Here is a 25000-nt window from a genome sequence, read left to right on the forward strand (position 1 = left end):
TGGTGTCAAGTGCTATCACAAGATTTTGGTTTGGACCCATCCAGTTATATATTCTTTGGTCTGGTAATTTAGCTAAATGCTGCACCTGAATCAGACCATTGAAATCATATATTAGGAAATTAACATGACCTTGTTAATTTAGGCCTCCATTTAGGCCCCAATAAAAAATGTATATATTAATAAAATCATGTGACACTTTAAGTCACTTTTTTTGGTAATTTTTGTAAACATGTAAGTTTAGTTGATACATTTAAGAGTTCATATGTATGTGTGTGTATATATATATGTATATATATTCTACATATGATACATATGTTTATACACAAATACACTTCCAAGCCATCTACTTACAGAAGTCATTTCCAGTGCTTTCAGTGGATATGTGTGTAAGAAGACCAGAACCACCATTTGTGAAATAGTTTCTCATAGACTCTTAAGTGCATTTCGTAAATGGGTTCGTGGTGTGTTAACACCATGGGAAGATTCCTCTCTCATGTTCTCCTGCCTTCCTCTTGTTCAGAGAATTTGGATGGAGAGACCCGGAACTGCCGGAAGTGATTCAGATGCTCCAACACCAGTTTCCTTCGGTCCAGTCTAATGCTGCAGCCTACTTACAACACCTATGCTTTGGAGACAATAAAATTAAAGCTGAGGTAAGCACTCATTGGATTCAGACATGCCTGGTGGCAGACTCATCATCCCCGAGGTCTTACAGAGTAGTGCTGAAAGGGGAAAGAAGAAGGAAAACCCAAGCTCTGTTTCCAAAGTTTAGATCCATATTTAAAACTGAAATGGCAATTTCTCTCTAATTAATTGGCATGTGTATACATACAGTCTTCTTTTTTAATATTTGAATACTGAGGAGTAGGTGACCCAAGGTCCCTGTGAGCATAACACTACACTTTCTGTGGGATTTGCCTCCCTCCTCCTGATTCCATCTCTGGAGTTATCTCTGCCTTGAAATCTTCAAGAAATACAAAGCAATCTTACTTTACAAGATTACTACAATCAACCTATGGTATCATCTGTCCTTCCTGGAAAACTCACTTAGAGGAGGAGAACTTTAGGCAATAAACAAGCTTTGTGCTATAATCAAGAATTTTGAGCCATTTACAAAAGTACTAGTGAGTGTAATATGGATATATGTGGTCCATGAACGAGCATATTGTCTGTGTCCATTATGTAAACAATTGTTCACGTGCTTTGGTACTTGGAATATTTTGTATAATTTTGCTGCATGATGCTTCTGGAAAAGCAAAGTGGTCAGCATAGCTAACTCTGATTTTTTTAGACAAGGGACAAGTGTTTGCATACAAGCTGCTGAATAATCAATTTTTTAAAAAGATTTGCTAAGCTATAAAGAGTCATCTCCATAGCATGGAAGCAATTTTGAGGATGAGTTGAAATTAGTTTAAGAGTAGAAAGAAGAACTTTGGAGATAAAATTGCAATTTATTATAGATGTTGCTTGCTTGCACTGGGATAGAAATAGCCTAACAGCTTTTCATCGTTTCTGTCTGTCTTCCACTGGGACTCAAAGGACTTATCAGAAAAGTCGCCTGTCTTTGTGGATTGAATATAGGTTCTCATTCAGGTGTGATTTTTGCCCAGCTGACAACATCTGGAAATATTGGCGGTTGTCATGATTGGTGAGGGCTGCAGTGGGCCGGGTTAGGGCCTCTGGAACACCTAAAGTTCACATGCACAGGGCAGCACCCACGACAAAGAATCCTCCAGTCCCAAAGGTCAGCGGTGCCAACGTGGAGATAAAGAAAAATATTATTTATCTAAGATGCATTTAAAAGGTCAGAAACTGCTATCACAATTATATAAAATGATCTAAAAATAAATTAAGGTTACATAGCTTCTGTCCCAGATGGAAATTTTCTCAATCCTTCTGTGCCTTTAATAGAAAACAGAATCGCCACTCAAAGTGCCAGATTTCTGATTAGGGGATTACATACCATCATTTTTGCAAGGTCACAACCTCAAGGGCTTCTTGAAAGGCCACGGAAGCATTTGAGTCTATGATTAGCATCAGGTTGGATCCAGGAGTATTGTGAGACTCCCACCAAAGTGAGAACATGGTTCTGAAGTCAAGACTGTGGCCACCATGCATACAGCCAGAAAGTATGAAAAGGGTTGAGTATGTGAGTATGGATTACTCACATAATGAGGCTTGTTGGAGTGGTCTGGGCCGTGGGAGGGCTCCCAAGCAGGACTGAAATTGACTTGAGAGCCAGAAAGGAAGTTGGCTTGGGTTTTTCTGATGATTAGGGGGTGGAGCCAGGGTGAGGGTTCTCCCATGTGGCTCGGGACTGGGGTGGTTTGAGCTTCCTACTGAGGCCAAAGGAGGAAGACTCGAGCTTTCTTATCACCTCGCTCAGATGTGGGCAGAGGGAAAGTTTCAACTTCTTGAAAGTTGTCAGAAGCCGAACATCTCAACATAGAGTCTGAATCTTTATTATCAAGAGTCATGTAGTCGGTTAGACAGTATAGACGTTGTGAAGTCACTGGTCCCGCTGGCTCTGTCTCCATGATCCTTGGACTGGCCTTTAAGCCTCTCATTGGCAGGGACACCCAGAGGCTGGCTGTGAACTTGGGCATCGGTCCCTGGGACCGACAAGACAAGGTGCAGCGGAGGGGGGTGGGGGAGTGACTGGCCCGGAGTCCCTGCCACACAGGACTTCGCAGGTCTCGCAGACCTGCTTCCCCGCTCACCAGCTGTGCCTCCTTGAACAAGCTGATTGTCCTCTCAGTCCTCAAAATAGACTGAAACCTCTGTTGCGAAGTCTTTGTGCGAACTACACAACTGAATGTATGCAGACCACTTAGTGCTCCCATATTCATTCCCCCATTTGTGTTCTTTTTTGGCCAGGAACACAGAACATTCCAGTTACTCTGTATCTTTTTTTATGTTCATCTTAAGTTCCTTTCTTTTACTTTATTTAAAATACCAGTTATTGTCCTGTATGTTTGTGTGGGCACAAGTGTTTATTTTTCTGATTTCCTTCGCCGTGGGTGTCCTCAAGGCTGCCGGGAGGGTCCTGCAGCAGCCGGCACCTTCCAGCAGTGGCTCATCTCATGGAGGGCAGCCCTTCACTGCACAGCCCTGCTCCCCGAGGGCTCCAGACACAGCCAGGGCCTCATGGTAATCTTGTCCTGGCCCCTGGGAGGCTAGGATGAGAAAGTCAGGAAGAATGGTGTGGGACGGAGATCACCTGAGACCACGTGGGTAGAAGGAGAGTGAAGTTGGCAAAGATAAGCCAAAGGGACAGGGACAGTGCACACGTCTAAGTAAAGATTATTTATTTATTTATTTATCTGGAAGAGAGAGAAAGCAGAGTGGGGTGGGGGGGCAGGGGAAGAGGGAGAAGGAGATCCCTGCTGAGTAGGGAGACCAACGCGGGGCTGGATCCCAGGACCCCAGGACCACGACCTGAGCCAAAGGCAGACGCTTCACCCAGTGAACCCCCCCGGCATCCAACACACACCTAAATAAAACACCAAGTGAGCCATCTGGAGATTTTCTTTCTTGCTCCTTCAGTCACTGGGGAACTCAGTTGTATATAGACACACACACAAACTCACACACGCATACTTACACACACATTACCCCTGATAGGGACTTGGCACAGTTGTGTCTTGAGTTCTTATCCCAATCAGGCCCCAAACCATTCGGGATGGTTCTCCCTTCGTGAAGGATGGCTGCCTGTCATGTTTTCATACACAGGTATTGATTTTTGTAATTACCTGTTGTTCAGATACTAATCCTACGGCACTCGCCTTGCCGGTGTGCTCTGGCTCCTAGCCTTCCAATTGCATTTTATTGAATTGATTTAGCTCTTCAGCCTACATTTCATTATTGGTATTGACTTTACTCACACAATGGATAGACCATTGGACAAAAGGCAGAATTAAATCTCCTCTATGTGGAGGGTCATAAATCATGCCTTTCGACATTCCTCATTACAGGGCTTTGTATGGTTTTCATGTAATGAAGCTAAGAAATTTAGTTCTGCTCCAAGTGATGCCTGATCTCATAGGTACAGAGTTGAGAATTCACTTCCGTAAATCAGCAGGTGAAAGCCCCGTCCCTAACTTTTCCCCTGGGTCTGGTGAACGCGGATTGGCCACAGCCCCCCAGGAGCAGGTGGAGTTGAGGGGAGAGATCTGGGTTGGGCCAGTTGGGCAACTACCAGAACTATGTCTGCTACTACACTGTCTCCTACATTGCTGGGAACGTCACAATCCATTGAGCTTTACATCACCTACAGACTTGTGAGACACAAAAAATTTGGAGAAAAACAAAACAAACAAAACCCCCAAACACTCAAACACAAAACAAAACAAAATAAAACTTGCTCACATGTATGTCCCACCAGCATCATTTAGGAAGTGCCTACATGATGATAATCTCTTAGTATTTTTCATAAATCCTTTCTTCATTCTTTCTGGGAATTCCTCAGCTAGGAATATTAAGAATACCCATTGATTTGGGGGCAATCCCAGGTACCTCTCATGGATTGTAATGCTTTGAGTTTGTTTATGTTCTGCCCATGTGCGAGTAAGGATGGCGCACAGGTGGGCACTCCAATCCTCACGCATGAAAAATCACACACAGAAAAGATCATGAGACACACGCTGTATGGCAGCATTCAAGTTCATTCGTCTCCTAGAATTTTTTTTTTTAAGTATTTTTACAGTTTCAAGTGAGAAGAAGATTCTCCTTAAAATTCAAAATCTTAGCTATTTTAATTTACTTTATAATAAACTGACAGGAGTGCCTGGATAGTTCCGTCAGTGAAGCATCTGCCTTTGAGTCAGGTCATGATCTCGGCGTCCTGGGATCGAGCTCAGCAGGGAGCCTGCTTCTCCCTCTCCCTGTGCCCCTCCCCCTGCTTGTGCTGTCTATTGCATACTCTCTCTCTCAAATAAATAAGTAAAATGTTTTTTAATAATTAAAAAATAAACTAAGATGTGACATTTAATGGAATTTTAAAATTAACTTAATAAAAATTTAAAAATTTCAAACAGTTTTTAAATGTATTTTCTTTTAAGCAGAGGACCATTCCTTTAAACAATGTGACGGTTCAACAGAACTGGAACTGTATTGTAGGACTTTGTTATGAACGGACTGTGTCCACTTGTCTGTGATGGAGGGGACCGCTGACCCCTGCTGATGAAGATTTTTAGGGTTTTGACCAGATCACCTCTTCTTATAGGAGAAGTTTATTAAATTGGCTTTGACTACCAGATTTGCAGCCAAAGTGTTCGAAAATCTCACGCAGTAAACTTTCACATTGCAGTGATCAGCAGGATTGCTCGAGGAAACCACTACTGATTTTACTCTCCTGACTCCGGGCTTCACTCTGGGGAGTCTCCTTAGCATCCTGACACCAGTGAAGCTTTTTTAATTTGTTGTTTTTAAAGAAGGGGCGTGCTCATTTCCAGTGGGGAAATAAAGGAATTTACCAAATCCTGTTTTGAGTTAGTAGGGGAACCGAATACTAATAATATATAGGTGCTACTTTTTATTTATTTATTAGAGAGAGAGCATGTGAGGAATGGTGCAGAGGGAGAAGGAGAAGCAGGCCCCCTGCTCCCTGCTCCCTGATGCCAAGCTGGCTCCCAGGACCCCAAGATCCTGACCTGAGCTGAAGGCAGAAGCTTAAACCCCCCCGCCAAGAGCCACCCAGGCATACCCAGATCCTATTTTGAAGGAATCTAAAACCTACAGGACAGACAGTATAAACCAGGTAATAGGACACCCTGTGTTAAGCACAACAGAACACCCCCCACCCCAGCATGTTAACAAAAGGCTCAAAATCAAGCCTGGGGAGTCAGAGAAAGCGCCCTGCTTCCTACAGTGATTGCACTGAATTTTAAGTTAGTAGATCCCAGAAAAATGTAGCCTAAAGCCATATCCACTTAGAATTAACAGAAGAGGGCTTGGATTTAAGAATATCAGTCCTTGGGAGTCCGTGTGTGTGTGTGTGTGTGTGTGTGTGTGTGTGTGTACATGTCCATGTAGTTGCAACATTTTTATACCATTTACATTAATCTGTTTTCCAAATTAGCACTATCTTTCTTGAGTGATGATAACAGAGATTAGGTTTTCTTTTCCTTTTTCCTTTCTCTTCTCTTCTCTTCTCCTCTCCTCTCCTCTCTCCTCTTCACTCCTTCACCTTCTTTTAGAGAGAGAGTGAGGGATGGGGGTAGGAGCAAAGGGGGATGGGGAGAGAGTTCCAAGCAGACCCCACGCTGAGCACAGTGCTCAATCCGAGGACCCAGGGGTCAAGACCTAAACCTAAACCAAAACCAAGAGTCGGATGCCCAACCAGCTGTGCCCCCGAGGTACCCCAGAATTTGTTTCTGTATATATGCATATGATCTCTCCCTTCCCCATAATTTTCATTTTATTCAGAGTGATTTAGAACATTCCATATGTTAAGAAAAATTTGACTTGTTCCTGTCTACTACACTTAAAGAGCTTCGTAATTTCTATTTGATCTTGGTTCTTTCTACCTCATATAGTTGGAGAGAAGGTGCTATCCATCTTTTCAGCTGGTTACCTTTGAGCCGTTTCTTCTCTTTTCTTCATCATAAATTGTTCTGCATTGTTGAAGACAGAGCCTCTATTAGTTGCTAGATGTGAGTAGACAGTGAACCGCTGAGTATACTGCATGGGCTCTGGAGCCAGGCTGCCTGCCCCTGAACCCGGCTCTTCTGCTCTGTAGCTCTGGGATCTTGGGCTACTTTCTTTACCTGTCTGAGCCTCAGACTCCCACACCATCGAATGACATGGAGAACCCACCACACTCCAGAGAAAAAGCACACAGGCTGCCAACCAGAGTAAGTGCTTAAGGAAGGCGGGTTATTGTTAGTCTATGTTGAAAATATAAATTAAGGCAATCTCTTCCGAACCGGTAAATGTAAAACCAGACAGAACGGTTTATGTATGCTGCTCTACGTGTATTTTTATCATTCACGTTTTGAAATCTGCTGTTGTCAACTAAAGACACTGGAAGCACATGCTGTGTGTGGGCCTCCACTGAGCCACCGTCTAAACAAGTAGACTCAGCCACAGGCCTTTAGGAAATTAGAATCCAAAAAGTGTTTTTGTATGCCAACAGAGCAGAACACAGAAACAGGTCCAAATGCTTAATACGCTGCTATTAGATGAAGGTGGAATTTATGAGTATGTGCATTTGACAGATATTCACAAATCAGCTGTTCCGTTCCGGGCTCTCTTCCTGACATGACAGCAGTGAATGTGCTAGACTTAGGTGAGCAGTGGGGAGACGAGCACACAGAGACAGAAACCCACGCTGCGTCCGATGACCTCAAGGAGAAAGCACAGCACAGGGATGAGGACAGAGGGGGATGGGGATGGGGAGGGAGGAACCACTGCTATCTTCCATGAGGTGGCTGGGAAGGTCATCTCTGGGAAACAGGGTCAGAGAAGTGCCTGAAGGCTGAGAGAGAGAAAGGGAGAAAAAACAATGGACTTAGTTCTCCAAGCACAAGCTCGAGTAACTATGCACAAAGCAGACACGCCCAAGGCAAGAGTGTGCTTGCTTATGTAGCAAGAGTACATTAGTTTCTTGCAGCTGCTGTAACAAAGAACCACAAACAGGGTAACTTAAAGCAACACAGATTTATTCTCCCATAATTCTGGAGGCCAGAAGCCAAAGATCAAAGTATGGGCAGGGCCAGGCATCCTCTGAGATCTGGGTAGAATGAATACTCCCTTGCCTCTTCCAGCTTCTGGTGAAGGCCCTCAGTCCTTGGTGCTCCTTGACTTCTAGCTGCATCCCTCCAGGCTCTGCCTCTGACACGATAGGATCTCCTCTGTATACAAGTCTGTGTCTCTATTTCCAGATAAGTCCCATTCACAGGTATGGAGAGTTAGGATTAACCTCTCATTTAGGCGGCGTAATCCAGCCCATAACAAAGAGTAACCAGGAGTGTGGATGGAACCTAGAAAGAGGGGTAGAAGATCAGATCAGAGATGTCAGCATCCAGGGTTGGATCATGGAAACCTTGCAAGCCAAAGGCCTTGTCACCAACAAGGAGAAATCTGGACCTGTTTTTTGGCCAAGTGGTTGAGAAAGTAGCACATTTCAAGAAAGAATGCACTAAATGGTCATTGAAGGTGGTAGCTGGTGATATGAAGGATCAGGAGAAGGTGAGTGGACAAATGAGATGGGTAGGACTGCCGGGTGCTTCAAGGAGCTGTCAGAAAAGGAGGAAGGTGGACCTCAGGCAGCCTTTTGTAGTGATCTCAAAGTGATTAAGAAATTGTGATAAAGGGACGCCTGGGTGGCTCAGTTGGTTGGACGACTGCCTTCGGCTCAGGTCATGATCCCGGAGTGCCGGGATCGAGTCCCACATCAGGCTCCCAGCTCCATGGGAGTCTGCTTCGCTCTCTGACCTTCTCCTTGCTCATGCTCTCTCTCACTGTCTCTCTCTCAAATAAGTAAATAAAATCTTAAAAAAAAAAAAAGAAATTGTGATAAAAACCAAGTGGCTTATTAGGTCTGAAGGAAATCTGGGTAGCTTCTGAGAGGACATGGAAGCGTTTGGAATGACAGTGGCATAAAGAAAACAGACTGGGAAAGCAGTAGTGTCCTGTCTCTACAACCAGCTGGAAACTTCTGGGTGATAGGTGATAGGCCTGCGTTAAGAGAAGGAAAGAGGCGGTGGCTCTAAGACCCGTTTCCAAAGTGCTTTGGGATCTTGTTATGTTTCATTATCGTCATAGCAGAAGGAGGAAGAATGCGGACTGGTACCAGCTGTGCATATCAGTGGGAGGGGGAAGATTGGCTCTGGGTCCCAGGGAGCAGGTGACAATGGAGAAGTTAAGGTTTTTCAGGAATTTCAGCTTTTATGAACACAGGAGAAGGTGGTATATGATCCATGCCTGAAGGAATGAAGACAACCCAATATATATGTTTTTCATTTTCACGTGGGTTTGGCTTTTCACACATGGAAAGTGATAGAAGTGGTGGAATCATGAGTTATTGGGCCAGTGCTTCCGGTGGAAAGGGCCATGAGTCAACCTCAGTGGAGGATCGTATGTGGGCAGTAGTGCAGATCAACATGGGCCAGGACAGACTTACAGCTAAGGAGGACAGATAGGATCGCGTGGAGGTATACATCAACCGGATGCCTAGGTCACCATGCTGTGGGAGCCAAGTCAGAAGTACAGTGTTTTTGGAATATGTGGGGAGAAGCAGAGACGAAGGCATCCAGAGACATCAAAAGGTGGGAAAACAGCGACCTTCTTTATTTCAAGGAAAATAGTACTTGATGACACGGCAAAGATGTCTGGAGCTTGGTGGCCCTCTGTCACTCCCTGCCATGTAACCTTCTTTCTTCCACATTTCACGCTTCTCTCTCTTTGCCCTGCCAGCTCCATCTCTTGCCCCTTTTAGCTTTTCATACTCCTCCTAAACCTGTGCCTGTCATGGCATCTGTCAACTGTCCGGAAGTTTGTCCTGACCTTGGTGACTTTCTCCAAGTGTTGAGGAGACTGAGGCTTTCTCTGACAAAGTCTCTCCTCCTGATTGTCAGGGCCGTCAGACATCAGCGTGACAGCTCTGTGTTATACACTAGATAAGTGCCTTCTCCTAGCCCCAGAGGTCAGTCAGTAGACACCTCAGTAGGTATAGCTCCCTGCAGGGAAATAAGTTGATCATTACCAGAATCCAGTTGAAAGAGAGCCCAATTCTTGATGGGAGATGCCAGCCACAGGGACCTCACTGGTTTAATGGCCACTTCCATTGAGAAGTTTCACAAGAGACCTGGGAGACAGAAGGAAAAGATGTTGGGAAAAGACTGGACATAGGACAGGAACAGGTGATAGTTTGTAGGTGGCAGCAAAAAGGAAGACTCACCTCTCATTCCCAACCTGTCTACCCACTCAGCTTCCGAGGTGGCGAATGACCCAGTGACACCAGAGCACAGGGGAGATAGAGCACAGAGGTTCCGTCATATCTAATGAGCAAGAACCCTATTTCCTCAAGTTTAAGGTCCCTTCGAGGAAAACCAACCATAACAGGAGAGAAGAGACAGCATCAGAATGCGCAAAGGGAGCAAGAACCACCTGCTGCCCCAATTCTGTAAGTGTGGGGCACACAGGCAAGACAGTCTTGGAGTCCAATTTTGTATGAAGAAACCTCTTTTCTCCCTACTCCCCACCCTCTGACAGCAAAAGAGAAAGAACAAGGAGGCAAGAAGAAGGTGGGAAGTGAGCCAGGAAGCTGGAACTGGGTCCAGCCCTTAGGGAGAGTGGGATGTAGGGGGGGGGGGAAGATGGAGGTTGTAAAGATGGACAGGCTTCATTCTTTATAACCGGAATGAGACTATTTTCATAAACAAAAGTGAATGAAAGTTGAGAAATCAGACTTAGGTGATGAAGTGTAACCAGCCTACAGCGAGAGTCCTGATTACAACCACCAGGTACAGAAGGTTGTCTTTGCAAGACGGTGATGAGGCAGAGAGCAGGCTCCAAAAGTGGGTCATGACTTGGGAGCAGTGATGTAGCAGGTGTTTTTCCTAATGTCTGAAGTTTCCTAAAATTCACGTTGGGTTGTTTTCACTTTATTTGATCTTTGGGTCATGCTCTCCTGCTATTTTAGCAGCTTATCTTCTCATCAACTCCCACCCCCCAGCCAAAATGGTTCATATTCTTTCCAGTAATTAATGAAGGAAACAAATAACCCATCTAAATGCCAGTCCATTCCTGTATAGAACAGGTAGGGGACCAGGATCTAACCTAGGGGTGCTCACCATGCCTTTTTTTTTCTTGGCACTTTTTTCTGAATGGCATCTCTTGTGTCGTGTTTTAGAGAAGACCTATAGCTGAGGAGCCAATCCTTCCTTCAGGGGCATAGTCCAGGATGACCTCAACCTCAGCTCAACCTCAGTTTACCTTCAGCGTTACGGTAGCTTCCTCTTTTTCACTCCTAGGAGAGTTCTCAGACCTCTGTCCTCCTGCTGACTCTTGGTTTCTCAGGGCTGGTGATTTGCCGATTAGCCTTCTGAATGAGAAATTTCTCAACTGTTGAACCAAGGAAGAGGGGTCTTGTTGATCTGTAGTCCTTTTTTGATTTTTCCCTTCCAGTCTCCAGGTTTTCCTGGCACACAGACTAGAGAGAAATTTTGTCCGAACACTGATAGGAACAACATAAAAACAACCCTGCACATCAGGCCTGTGCAGACATGGATTATAATGTACACACTTCTCCCTCTCCAGATTTCATGGCAGCTCTGGGCTTTCCTGTATGTTCATAATCTCTGGGGCATTGATCCAGTCTCAGTAAATGACCTTGCACCTGCCCTCCGAGAGCCTCTGGCCACTTTTTCAAATTCACCAAGGCTATTTTTCCATTTGTATCTAAATCCAAAGCTTCCGATCTCCCCACAGTGGTGGCATATACGAGCGTGTTGATGACACACTCCCTTTGTGCTTGCGTGCACCATCTTGGAAGTGTTTAACGCCACTGGAGCCCGATACCATGGAGTACAAGAACCCCCTGACTTGAGTTAGAGCCTCAGTCGACTTAAGTGTAGGCAAATTTCTAATCACCCACATTTCAGTCACTCAAAATCAGATTCTTATTGGAAGAAATAATGTCGTTACACCCAAACTCTCTCATATGTGTCTTGCCTTATCTCTTCCCTATTAGGGACACTTCATTATTACAGATGTTTCAAGAAAAGCTGTAGGTGATCACTATATGATGACTGTTCCTTTTTGGAAACTCCAGTGCACTTTTTAACCAAACCTCTAATATAAGTCAAAGAAAAAAAAAAAACATTTATTTTGTTAAGAGCCCTTCAAAATTCAGATTGCTCTCCTGTATTTACAGTCCTTTGTAATTAATTTGCCTCTTGAATAAAAAGTAAAACACTGAGTAGGTATTAAGTCTTTTGTTATTCATATTTAATTTTATGTATGGAAAGATTTCTGCATTTCTTTTGTACCTATACAGGCTGTCTTCAGTTTCCAAAGACTGCTTGAAAGAAACAATCCTACAATTGACAATGTATTTTCCTTAGAAACAGTGGTATATAAGAAGACCAGGCTCCCCGGGACAGCTCACAAAAGCCTCATTAACCCAAAGCATCCTTGGACTATAGCCGTGGGTGAATAACACCATAATACCCAGTCTCTTTGTATTCATGGGCGGAAGCAAAAAGTGTTCCAGTCGGAACGGTAGGAACTCATCTCTAGTGCTTTACTGCTTAGAAGCCAGTGATCCCCATACAGTCCCTGTGGGTTCTGGGGTTAGAATGGAGACCATCCTTGTTGTAAACCACAGGTGATGGAATCTGCCATCTGGGGCAGGGGCCCAAGGAGGACAGAAGCAGACAAGAGAGAGCAGGGAGACCATGACAGCACCATTTTTGGTAGGCGTGGGTAAGGTTTGAGAGACTCTATGAAGAGGGACTGGGGATGAAGAACAGAAATTGGAGACCAGAAAATCAACCACGTGAGGCATGGAAGTGCCTCAATGCATCACCCACAAATCCCGCTGACCTCCCCCCCAAGACCTTACGGATGCCCTGCCACTCCCTTCATTTAATTCCGCTTTCCCCACTGTCCTTTCTGGTTCTACCACTTACATCTTTTGAGCCAGTTTCTCTCTTTTCTGGTCCACTAGGGAAGAAGAGACTTATATTCCCAGCTGTCCTTCTGTTCTTTTATTTATAATGCAAGCATACCCGATTTTGATGTTTCACAGAGATTTTTTTTTTTTTTTACTGCTTTCACAGGTGATAATAATCATACAGGGAATAAAATGTTTCCCTCATAAATGTCACCCTTCTATTTTTCATTTCCATCTTGAAGACACAAATAATGTCCCATTGGCAAATGGTAAAATAGTGGTTTGTACATTTGAGCAGAGAGCTTCCCTCAGACTGTCTCGCCGAGTTCTCCCTTCAAGGTGGAGTCGTCCAGGGACTCCCAGGGAGAAGCAGATGGAGCCAGAGAGAAGGGTAAGAACTGGGTCCCCTGTTCGCAGGCTGGAATAACCCCCCTCCTATTCTAAGGAGATACTGAAATCTGATCACAGGAGAAAGAACTCTATCAACAGAGACTCTAAAATTCCATCAACGTTCTTTTAGTAAAGGGTGAATCTGAATTCCTGTTCACTGGCTATTTCTTCCTTCTGCCAATAAAGATATTCCAGAATCATCCCTGGCGCCACCGCATATACAACTAGATCTTTCCGGTGGTCCCCTAGAAGGCATCTCTGTTCAGAAACACACCTATCAACTCTGGCACGCGAGGCAATAATATTCCTTTCCTCTCTTGCTGCTGATGAGTGCTGCATAGTGAAGAGACCTCATACCCATAGAGGCAATGATGGCACCCATAAGCAAGCCATGACTTTTCCAGTTGCAACTTCCTGGCTCAGCCTGCCAAGCACACCTGACACTCTATCACAGGATTTCACCAAACTCTACCACCTTTCCCAGGCACCATTGCTATTTCTAATGGGTACCATTTTACCCTTGCATCAACCATCACTCATATGGTGCATGTGATCTTGAAAGCCTAAGAATATCCAAAATGGTGAGAACATCTCTGTACCACTCCTGATTTAATGTTTGTGGTTTTTCATATGAACCAAAACACACACACACACACACACACACACACCCCAAAATAAAGCAGAGACCATTTATTTTACTTATAACCTCCACATTTTGTATGGTCCAGGTAAGGCTCCAAGGGAGACAGATCCAAGAGTTAAAAGCCATGTTCTGTCTAGAATAATCCCTCTTCCTAACCAGTCAGGCTTTGCTACTGGATCCAGCTGCTTGGCTCTCCCATTTCTCAGTTCCTCTTATAAACACATTTCGGGAATCTAGGCCCCGAAGCTTGTTTGGCATGCCCAAAAAGGTCTTAGGAACAGCACTTACATCATTTAGGCTCAAATCCCTTGCCATGTACTTTGATTTACAGAGAAACTTAGCTGTCCAAAGCAGAAGAACTTGTCTCATCTCTAGTAGGTAGTGACTTTTGCTAAGCTCCCCAGCCTCCCAGTTTCTTATGGGGGAACACACACCACTATTCCTATCAACCATGTAGGTTAAGTGTCGCGTGGAATTGATACACAGACTCCAGACTCTGTTAAGGTGCTTTTGGGCAAACATGGAAACTGGAAGGAAAGGAGAGGATTCTGTAATGTCATCTTCTTAGTGTGAGACCAGACAACCTTGTATCTATAAAGGAAAACAACTTTCAGGGGAATACGTCCTTTATCCCCTGATTGTGAGTGGTTTGCAACATTATGTTGTATAGAAGTAATAATCCAAAGAAAAAGGGTTGCTTGTTTGACTCTTACCAGACAAGTAGGGATATCTGATGTTTATTTAACAAGGAAATAAAATCTGACATATAAAAAATATGAAAACTCAACTTAGCATGTCAGTATCTACATTGCAGACAGGTGAGTCAGAGATGTGATGGGTGAACTTGCCTCTGGGTAGAATGTTCTCTTTAAACAGTAATCTGCCTTCCTTTACTCTCACCTGTCATTATTAGGCATGACCAGAGGGCCATGGATGTGGGACTGTAGAGGTTTGAAGGCAAAAGAACTGGCAATTTTTCCAATGAATATGGTCAAAGATTCAGTTAAAAATTATTGCCAGGGATTTTGAGATGGTGAATCAAAGACTATCTCCAGTGAATAGTGGCGAGATCAGAGTTTGATGGAAGAAGTAGTAGTCACAGGTGGCAGCTATGCTGCTGTATCCTTTTGCATCCAATCCAAGGCCCTGTCCCTGTGGGCTGGGTAAAAACTGTGGTATGTGCAACTTACCCCAACAGGTAGAATCATCTGTATTCTCTCCAGCCCCATCACTGCCCCTAAAGAATGGCCGTATTGAGAACGGAAGCCAACTTGATCAATCTGTGACCCTGCCCCAAATCAAATGGGAGTAAATATCTTTTTGACTCAGACAGTGGATCATAGGGTGATTTAGGGAGACCTCTCTAAGCAGACCCGCATATTTCTTAATTTTGTGACTAGTTGAAGATGTCCTAGAGAAAGCAAAGGCCCTCTATCCAGACTTAACCATAAGGAGGGGGCATGTGGGTTAAACTGGCCTAAGCAGCCATGAGAAAATGAGGAATCACAGCTGTGGAAAAGATGGGCAAAAATGAGGCAAGGCAGCCTAGAATAGATTGGACTAGGGAGCTGTTTGTAAGGTCATTAAAGAAAGAAATGGCGAAACCGTTGAATATGGGTTATATTAGTTATATTAACTTCCTCTGGCCCCTGTAACAACTCACTACAGACTTGGTGGCTTATGACAACAGAATGCTGTGATCCTACTCTTCAGAGGTCAGAAATCTGAAATCGTTTCCCTGGTCTGGAGTCAGGGTGTGAGCAGGGCTGTGCTATAGAGCCCTGTAGGGTCTGTGCTATAGAACCCTATATGGAGAACTGGTTTCCTTGCTCTTCAGCTTCTAGAGGCTGCCTATACTCCATGGCTCTGTGGCTTCTTCCTCCACCTTTTTTTTTTTTTTAAATCTTTTCAGTGTAACAGTATTCATTGTTTTTGCACCACACCCAGTGCTCCATGTAATACATAATACCCCCAACCTCCCATCCACCCACCTCCCTGCCCCTTCAAAACCCTCAGGATGTCCACCTTTTTAATGTTATTCCAACATCTGCTTCTGTCATCACATGTCCTTTCTCTGACCGTGACCCTCCTGCCTCCCTCCTGTAAGGACTGTTGGGATTACATTGGGCCCACACAGATAATCCAGAATAATCTTGTGTCTCCAATTCCTTAATTTAATTGCAGCGGCTAAGGCCCTTCTGCTCTGTGGGGGCTTTATATGTAAGATAGTCACAGGTTTCAGGGATTTTCACATCTTTGCCTGAGGGAAATTATTTAGCCTACCACATAAGTCCTTGTCCACTGATAAGATAAATTTAAATGTCTCGGAAGAAAAAAAAATCAGGTGTTCTTCCCTGTCTTACAACATCTAGAAAATGTCGTGTGTTTATGCTTAACTTCATTGATCTGGAAAAGATCCTGATGGAGGCGGAGAGAGAGATGAGACGCGGTAATCTTGGAAAAAGACCTGGATTCAACTCTTGCCCTAGCAGGAAGGGCAGATGCGAGTGGCAGGAATCATGGTGTGAGGAGGGGTGAGGAGGACCTGGTGACCAGGTGACCCCACTGCAGGGAGGGGAGGTTACTCTTGTCACATTCCCAGCAGAAGAGTTGAGGCCATAGGCTGAGCCTCATTTGATTGGCAAGAGGCTGGGAAAGCATCGTTTCTGAGCTTCGTCAAGTCGATCTTACCTGGCCATTGAACTAAAGAATTGGAGGTTGTTTGAAGAGTGAATGGGAAGGTAGCTGTTTTAAAAACAAAAGGTGACTTTTCATACCACTGGCTCAGACAGAGCACAGGAATAGACACAGCGACTTTATGCTCCCGTAACACATGAGGGGAACAGCTGTGGTAAAAATGTGCCATTAAGCCAGTTGGGATTTTGTAAAGTCATGAGAGCCCCTCAGCCAGCTAAGAGCCCACATTTCAAAACTAAACCAAGAAAGATTTCTTGGAGAGTTCTGACATTTTCTGCATTAACAATGGAGGCAGTAGAGACTGGTACCCTGGCCCACAACGCCTCCTTATATGAAAGACTTATTTGACCAAAGCAGTTAGCTTTTCTAGGTTGGCTTTATAGATTATCAGGGTCTAAACAGAATGGCTTTCCCACTGGCACTGACAGTATCCAGTATAGTTCAGGCCAATGAGGAAGGTCGATAGGCACTAGAGGTTTCGGTGCTGTCATTGATCTGGAATCAATCCATTGATATGGAATCAAAAAATTAGAATTTTTTCCAATCCCAGGTTCTGAGAGGAAGTCAATCTTGATTTGCCTCTCCCTGGAAGACCATGTTATCTATTTGAACAGTTCTCAGACAAGGATATGTTACTGCCCTTACCTATGACCAGAACTCATATAAAAGGACTCAAACTTGCCAATATAAAAGATACTCTAATCTACAGCTTTGATGATTAGTGATTACTGGGCTTATAAAAGAATGGGCTGACAAGACTGGAGCTGGCGTGGATTCATGACAGAATGAGACTGGCTTATAAATTCTGCAGAATTATAAGGGATAACCCGACAAGGAAAATTTCAAGAATCGGGGATCTTTCCCAAACGATGAAAAATATTCCCCCACATGCCCCCCCCTGAAATGAATAAGAAATATAATATTTGGTAGAACTCCTTGGGTCATGGAGAAGTCATAGCTTATATGTGGGATATTATTAAGTCCCATTTGGGGGGGGGAGGGAATTGAAAAGAAAGGAAAAAAAGAAAAATAAAGAAAGTCACTTTTGAAGATGATCCCAAAGAGCAAAGATTTCTTTAGATCTTCATTTGATAAGAGTTGAGTATAACCCTGAATGCCTAAGACCCACAAGCTGCTTTACCCAAACACTGACAGATGCTCAAAGAGGTTTGAATTCATGGCAAAAGCCAGTAGTGGCAACAGAAAACAGCCTTAAGACTGAACATACCGACTGAGTTTCCATCATCAGGTATTTAGTTTTAGAAAGGCAACCAGTGGTTTGCTAACAGAGATTGCTTGCATCTCTGAGAGTTATTTGAAACCCAAGATCCCTGTTAGACCTTGGAGAATATCAGAAAACATGGACATAAGAGAGTCTGGGTCAGGGATTTGCTTTAGGAACACTCTCAAGCTTGGTTATCCCAGAGATGTCCACCACAGGCATGAAGAGGATCCCTCAGACCTGAGATTCTCCTGCTTTATCTCTTGTGGGGCTTCCTTCTCTACGGAAGAGATCCCAGCCTAGGAGTCCTTATCGGAGCAAGTCCAGCAGTAATAAGACTAGCAGAAAAGAGCAAGAAACAATGAAGGGAACACCTTTGGAAGGCTGTTTCCTTCCAACCTTGTTTATAGAAGAGAACAGAAATCAGAACCACAATACCAGAGCATGTCTTCCTAGGTTGTATTTTCTCCAATGATCTCTTGAAAAGGGGCTGGTGATAGTGAGTCATTCATGACTCATACAGACCGGGTCCACCATCCAGGGTGCAACCTGCCACATTAGGACTTTTTGTTGTCTAGCTGGTTGGCTTTGTCTCACAGGTCCATTTCATCCTGACACCCAGCTGGCCTCGATAGCAAGTGTGCTGGACAGAGGTTGGGAGAGCACCAACTCTCGTGAAAATCTCCTTTCAAAATTTTCAAAGTAAATCATAATTTCCTCATTCAAATTTGCCATTTCCCCGCCCCTGCAAGCGTGGATATCCATATTAATAAATACCACACTGTTTTTCTATATTATCTTTAAGAGTTTTCCAAGCTAATGTTTCCCCCCTTTCTGCTAGTCTTCAGGATCTAGATTTAATTTTTCTGCAATAAGAAATGAATCTCTAGATGATAATTTGTTTTGCAATTTAGATTTTTTTTTCATTTTAGTGTCCTAAACCCTGAAGAGTGACAGCAGAATGTGAAGATTTTGAATTATGAATAATCTTCCTCATTGTTCTGACTTTTATCTGTTTCTCTACCACTGAGCCCAAGTTCACCTAATGGAAATTGGATATTCAACCGTGGGCCTGAGCGCCACACTATTTCACATGGTTTTATATCTTTTTTGCATTAAGGAAAACAAGCCATCTGCATATCTATAATTAGCTAATGTATTCAGCATTGGCCCCTGTAAACAAGATGCAGGTGTAAAGAATGCTGAAGCGTTTTGTTTGTAGTGTTGGCTTTCACTTGTGGGAAAAATTACTCTCACTTCATGAAATAAAAAGATACAGTTATAAGAAAAACATTTTAAAATGTGTATAATGTTTGCTGAACTAGTGTCCTATTTATAGCCGTATAATATTCTAAGGCGTCTGATCTCTTCTTTGGCACCAGCAATCTTTGTGCTGAAGTACTAATTTGCTTGGCACATGACATTTATCCTAAAGGGTAGACTGTGAAAATCGGCTTTATTTCAAAATTTTATTTTTTATTTTATTTTTTCAGTGTTCCAAGATTCATTGTTTATGCACCACACCCAGTGCTCCATGCATTACGTATCCTCCATAAGACCCACCACCAGGCTCACCCAACCCCCCACCCACCTCCCCTCCAAAATCCTCAGTTAGTTCCTCAGAGTCTACAGTCTCTCATGGCTCATCTCCCCTCCAATTTCCCCCAAATCACTTCTCCTCTCCTTCTCCCAATGTCTTCCATGTTATTTCTTATGCTCCACAAATAAGTGAAACCATATGATAATTGACTCTCTCTGCTTGTCTTATTTCACTCAGCATAATCTCCTCCAGACCCGTCCATGTTGATACAAAAGTTGGGTTTCATCCTTTCTGATGGTGGCATAATACTCCATAGTATATATGGACCACATCTTCTTTATCCATTCGCCTGTTGAAGGGCAATTTTGAAGTTTAAGATCAAAACAGCTTTCTGTCAAAAAATAATATGTGCCATACATGGTGCACCTGCTACGTACCATGTACTCCTCTTGACCCTGGACATTCAGCAGTGAGCAAATTAGACAAGATCTCTTGCTCTCACCATGCGGATATCTCTCTAGGTGGGGCGGGGCAGAAATCAACAGCCAAGTGTGTGAAATATATCAAGGGGCAAATGGGAGTGAAGGAGGAATACTGAGAAGGGGAGGTAGACCAGCAGCAGAGGAAATGAGCCGCGGGGTGGATGGGCTACTTTTGATGGTTGAGTGGACACTGGAGTGATAGAAAGGAGGCCATTCTGTGGAGTCTGGCAGAACACATCTGGCCACTAAGGAAATTCCAGAAGCCCAGAGGAACAGAAACCAAAAGTGGATAAGAAAGACTGATAAGCAGTGGAAGCAGAAAGAGGACAGGGACAGGTCACATAGGACCAAAAGCCAAGGTTAATGCTCTTCTCAATGTGATGGGATCATTAGGAGATTTTTTAAAAAAGATTTTATTATTCATTTGAGAGAGAAAGAGAGAGAGACAGAGCATAAGCAGGGGGAGAGGCAGAGGGAGAGAGAGAGAGACAGACTCCCCACTGAATTGGGAGCCCAAGTAAGGGCTCAATCCCAGGACCTGGAGATCATGACCTGAACCTAAGGCAGACGCTTAACCATCTGAGCCACCCAGGTGCCCCTCATTAGGAGATTTTGAGCAGAAGTGACATGGTGTTATAAAACCTGTTTTATACAGATTTAAAACACATATGTTTAAAAACAAATAAATGATTCTGCCTACTATGTGTGCAGAATTTTAAAACAAAATGAAGTTATTCCCTAAGTCCCCTGCCTCTACCAGCCTATAAAAAACTGAAAGTGTAGGGGCACCTAGGTGGGTTCAGTGGGTTACCATCTGCCTTCGGCTCAGGTCATGATCCCAGGGTCCTGGGATTGAGCCCCACATTGAGCTCTCTGCTCAGCAGGGAGCCTGCTTCCTCCTCTCTCTCTGCTTGCCTCTCTGCCTCCTTGTGTTCTCTATTTCTCTCTGTCAAATAAATAAATAAAATCTTTAAAGAAAAAAACCCAAAATTATAATTATCACCTTCCTTTTATCTGGAAAAATTTTACGCAAAAATACACATAATTCATTTGAAAGTTATTAAACAATTAAAAATGCAAACCAAAGCATGTATTCATTCAGTAGTTTTTAAATGCATAATTAGAAAATGATAAATAAGAAAATACAGAAACTTGAACGTTTTAAGTCGGGAATTTCATATGTTGAAGATTTTTTTTAAGGTTTATTTATTTTAGAGAGGGTGGGGAGGGGCAGAGGGAGAGGGAGAGAAGGCCTCAAGCAGACTCCCTGCTGAGTGGAGACCCTGATGCAGGGCCCAATTCCAGGATCCTGCCATCATGACCTGAGCCAAAACCAAGAGGCAGGGCGCCTGGGTGGCTCAGTGGGTTAAGCCGCTGCCTTCGGCTCAGGTCATGATCTCAGGGTCCTGGGATCGAGTCCCGCATCGGGCTCTCTGCTCAGCAGGGAGCCTGCTTCCCTTTCTCTCTCTCTGCCTGCCTCTCTGCCTACTTGTGATTTCTCTCTGTCAAATAAATAAATAAAATCTTAAAAAAAAATTTTTTTCAAAACCAAGAGGCAGATGCTTAACTGGCTAGACCACGCAGGCTTTCCATGTTAGAGATTTTTTAAAAGAATCTAAGTGAGAAACTCTGCTGAGAGCTAACATCTGAAAATAGAGTAAAATCAGAGTATTTATCATTTGTAATTGGGATGTCAGCCTTCTAATCTAGTAAATAGCGGGACTGCAGATATTTGAACTGAAATTATTAATGTAAAGAAATAACAATCTCCTGGGGCACCTGGGGCGCTCAGTGGGTTAAACTCTGCCTTCAGCTTGGGTCATGGTCCTGCGGTCCTGGTATTGAGCCCCACATCGGGACTCAGCAGGGAGCCTGCGTGTGTCCCCCCTCTCTCTGCCTGCCTCTCTGCCTGCTTGTGATATCTCTCTCTGTCAAATAAATAAAACCTTAAAAAAAAAAAAAAAGAAAGAACGCTCTCCTTCAATCTCTGTGGCTATTTATTAGAAGATAGAATATCATCAGGGTAGGTCCTGTTATAATATTATAATAGTATATAATATAGTATTTATACTATATAATATATATAGTATATATATTATACTATATATAATAAAGTATAATATATAATATTAATATAGTAATAATAAAATATTTTTTAAAATTATCATTACTACACAGTGTGAATTGGAATAAAATTATTGAAAGAAGTGAGTGAATCACATTTTTATGGGAGAAGGAAGAGGAGACTTTCTGAACTACTTTCTCTCTTGAATATATACATATGCAGTACACTTGTTTATTTATACACACTTATTATTTTATCATATGTATATTTATTTATGCATACATTATTTATTGGTACATACGTGTCTCATTATAATATATGTGCAGATGTAGATGTGTAACTGTAGAGACATATGTGATTTAGTACTAATCTCTTACTAAAATCACCAAGAGAGAATTTCTGAGATAAGCGCCCATGTGATACCTAGAATATCCAATTCTCCATCTCCATCAAGGATGACACAGAGGTTCAGGATACATCGCACTGCCCTTGATGGGATTTCTTAGAACATAATTTTTTAAAATTCAGAGGTCACAGATGCACCAAAAACAAGTGTATTTTCTTATTATGCCAAGATCCAGGTGTCATAGAAATGTTCTGCTTGGGCTGATGGACAAAATGAAAAGTGAATAACATTTAATCAGCTGAAAAGTATCACCCAATAACTCAGATTTCAAGATGCCGTGTTGCAGGCGGATTTCCCTGGTAACAGCTTTCTTTGTGTTCCGTAGAAATATGTGAGAAAATAAGGTTGACATGTTCCAGTCTGTGGATGCTCAAAAGAGCTGGTCACAGTGCTTGCATCTGACGGACGACTGGGGGGAGCTCTAGGGAGCTCTGAGTGGGGGCACCTCTGGTTTTCCCTCTACTCAGCTTCTAGGATCCCTTACAGCCTCCACCCACTGGTTCCGTGGGGAGAGCTAACTGGAGAATCACAAGATGGACTTCTCCAGTCACCCTGCGGGGACTCAGAACACAGAGCTGTTGGAATAAGAAAAGCAAAGTAAATTTAAACAAATGACCCAAAGTTGTGGAAAACGGCATAGGTGTGTCAAACTATTTATGAATTCCCCAATGCCGGGAAAATGGTCGAGAATGTTTCCTATATAGGATACACTTTTCTACTACCCAAATGTCTTCCTTTGAATGTCTCTCAAATTAATTAATTCTCTTGCCTCATTGCCGCAACTTCCTATCTCATTCTTCTGCTCAGAAACTATGAGTGGATCCTGGCGTCCTGTCACCTCCAATATTTCTTGTTACATGGTGCCCTGTGCCAGCCTCAGTCTGGTCTCTTCCTGGCATCCCACAGCACTCCCTGCATCCTACCTCTAGGAGAGGCTCTATGCAGGGAGATGCCATTCTCTGCCTCTTGTCTTCTCCAGCCTCCCGTGCCGGTCCATCTTCAGAGCACTCATCCATACAGGCTACAGGAATTCTGGACGGCTGGCCAAAGAAGCTTTCTGCAAACATTCTCTTCAATTCTGTGCTTTTTTCTTTAAAATCCCATAAATCTTGAGGTGCCAGGGTGGCTCAGTCGGTCAAGCTTCTGACTCATGATTTCTGCTCTGGTCATGATCTCAAGTTCCTGAGGTTGAGCCCCGCATGGGGCTGTGTGCTCAGTGGGGAGTCTGCTTGAGTTCCTCTCTCTCCTTCTTCCTCTGCCCTCTCTCTGCTCACACACACATATACACACTCTCTAAATAAATAAGAGCTTTGAATGAACAAATGAATGAATAAATAAAATCCCATAAATCTTATATTCTATTTCATAAAGTATCTAAGTCCAATTATAAAAAGAATAACAATGTTTCTACTTCATAAAGTATCTAAGTCCAATTATTAAAAGAATAACAATGTTTCTACCCAAATACCCCTAGTCTTTGGGTCAACTTAAGGACAAAGACGTTATCCCACCATCCAATGTACTGATGCTTATTCTTTTCCCCCAGCCATACTGTACACATATCCCATCGTAAGAAGCATGGACCCATTGCATCTCAAACATTTTAGAGTTTAATCATGCTCTAACTGTATGGTCTACCAGTTTTCAAACTTCTTAAAATCAGTTCAACTGTTATCTCTTCTGAACTAATTATTTAGCCCACTCTCACTTCTCAAGGAGGCTGGTTTCCATGCCCTTCCTGTGGGCTTTGTAAAAAACCTTATTTGTTATATTTCACCTTATTTGTTCCTGTGAGTTTCTCACTTATTAGTCCATGAGATCCTCAAGGAACACAGAACAGTGCTTATTATTAAGTATCAGTTGAGCAGAACTAGACTGAAATTTTTTCCTCAATCAGCCTTTAGTCCAGTAAATACTGGCTATTACTACCGCAGAAGAGTGTATGAACAGATACAACTTCAGAACATACATACAGGTGACTTCATAACCTAAAATAAAAAATACATTTGTATGGCAAGAAAACACTTAAGCAAATATTATATTCCATACAATTTTAGATGTACAATGAAGGTCTTACTTGGTACAGTTTAAAGGTTCAAAAATGTAGGTATTTAATTTTGAAATAAATGCATAGGAAAGTTTTCTCTACTTATCTATTATAACTCCTTTTGGAGAAATGTATTACATTTACTTTAATACTTATTATTTGTTATAACCATAGGCTATCTAAGATACAAATAATTTTTCTATTTTTTCTATGTCTATATTTAGCATAATTTTATATTTTAGAAAGGTGTTATTTTCCATTTTGCAGTAACAAAAGAATAGCAATGTTTTAAATGTGTCCTTTTATAATGCCAATGAAATGGAAATTTAAATGAGAGGCTGTGTCTTTCGTAAATGCTTTGCCATCTGTCAGTCAAATAAAAACTACTATGTGATGATTATCAACACACTTGTTTATTAAAATTAAAGGCCAACAGTCTTAGTCAATCACGATGCTTCCAGTTATATTTTCTTCCTTACCTGCAAAACAGAGCTAGAATTTGACCATTTCTTAGCACTCAGACTCCCATCAGTCCCATCCAAAGCTACTATGTTTCTTGCCCCTGGACCATCTCAGGCCTCTACCTGGTGTCCCTGCTTCTGTCTTTGGATCCCGACCATCTTCTTTCCACGTGGCACATACAGGTGTCTTTAAACAAGTGTGTTCAGTCACCCCTCTTGGTCTCATCTTCCTCAGGGTCAACCCAGTGCCCTTACAGCAGCTAAAAGCCCCCACCAGACCCAGCGCTGCTGTGCCTGGCAGTCCCTCTCACCTTCTCTCTCCTTCACCACACTCTAGCCACCTAGTTGTCCTTACACTTTCTCAGGACTTGCTGTCACTCCCTCATGGCCTTTGATCTGTGTCTGAATGTCCCCTGACCAGGGTACCC

General features: G+C 43.0%; 1 protein-coding gene across 4 annotated transcripts in view; it reads left to right on the forward strand.

Annotated features, from left to right (window-relative positions):
• CTNND2 (catenin delta 2) overlaps positions 1-25000 on the forward strand; it is a 906151-nt gene that overhangs the window by 662057 nt on the left and 219094 nt on the right. For all 4 annotated transcript variants that reach the window (XM_044233797.1, XM_044233772.1, XM_044233780.1 and 1 more), the window contains one exon: positions 521-653. In XM_044233797.1, coding sequence (XP_044089732.1) covers positions 521-653 — 133 coding nt within the window. The remainder of the gene's footprint in view (positions 1-520; positions 654-25000) is intronic.

The sequence above is a fragment of the Neovison vison genome, chromosome 1 (assembly GCF_020171115.1).
Source record: "Neovison vison isolate M4711 chromosome 1, ASM_NN_V1, whole genome shotgun sequence".
Lineage (NCBI taxonomy): Eukaryota > Metazoa > Chordata > Mammalia > Carnivora > Mustelidae > Neogale > Neogale vison.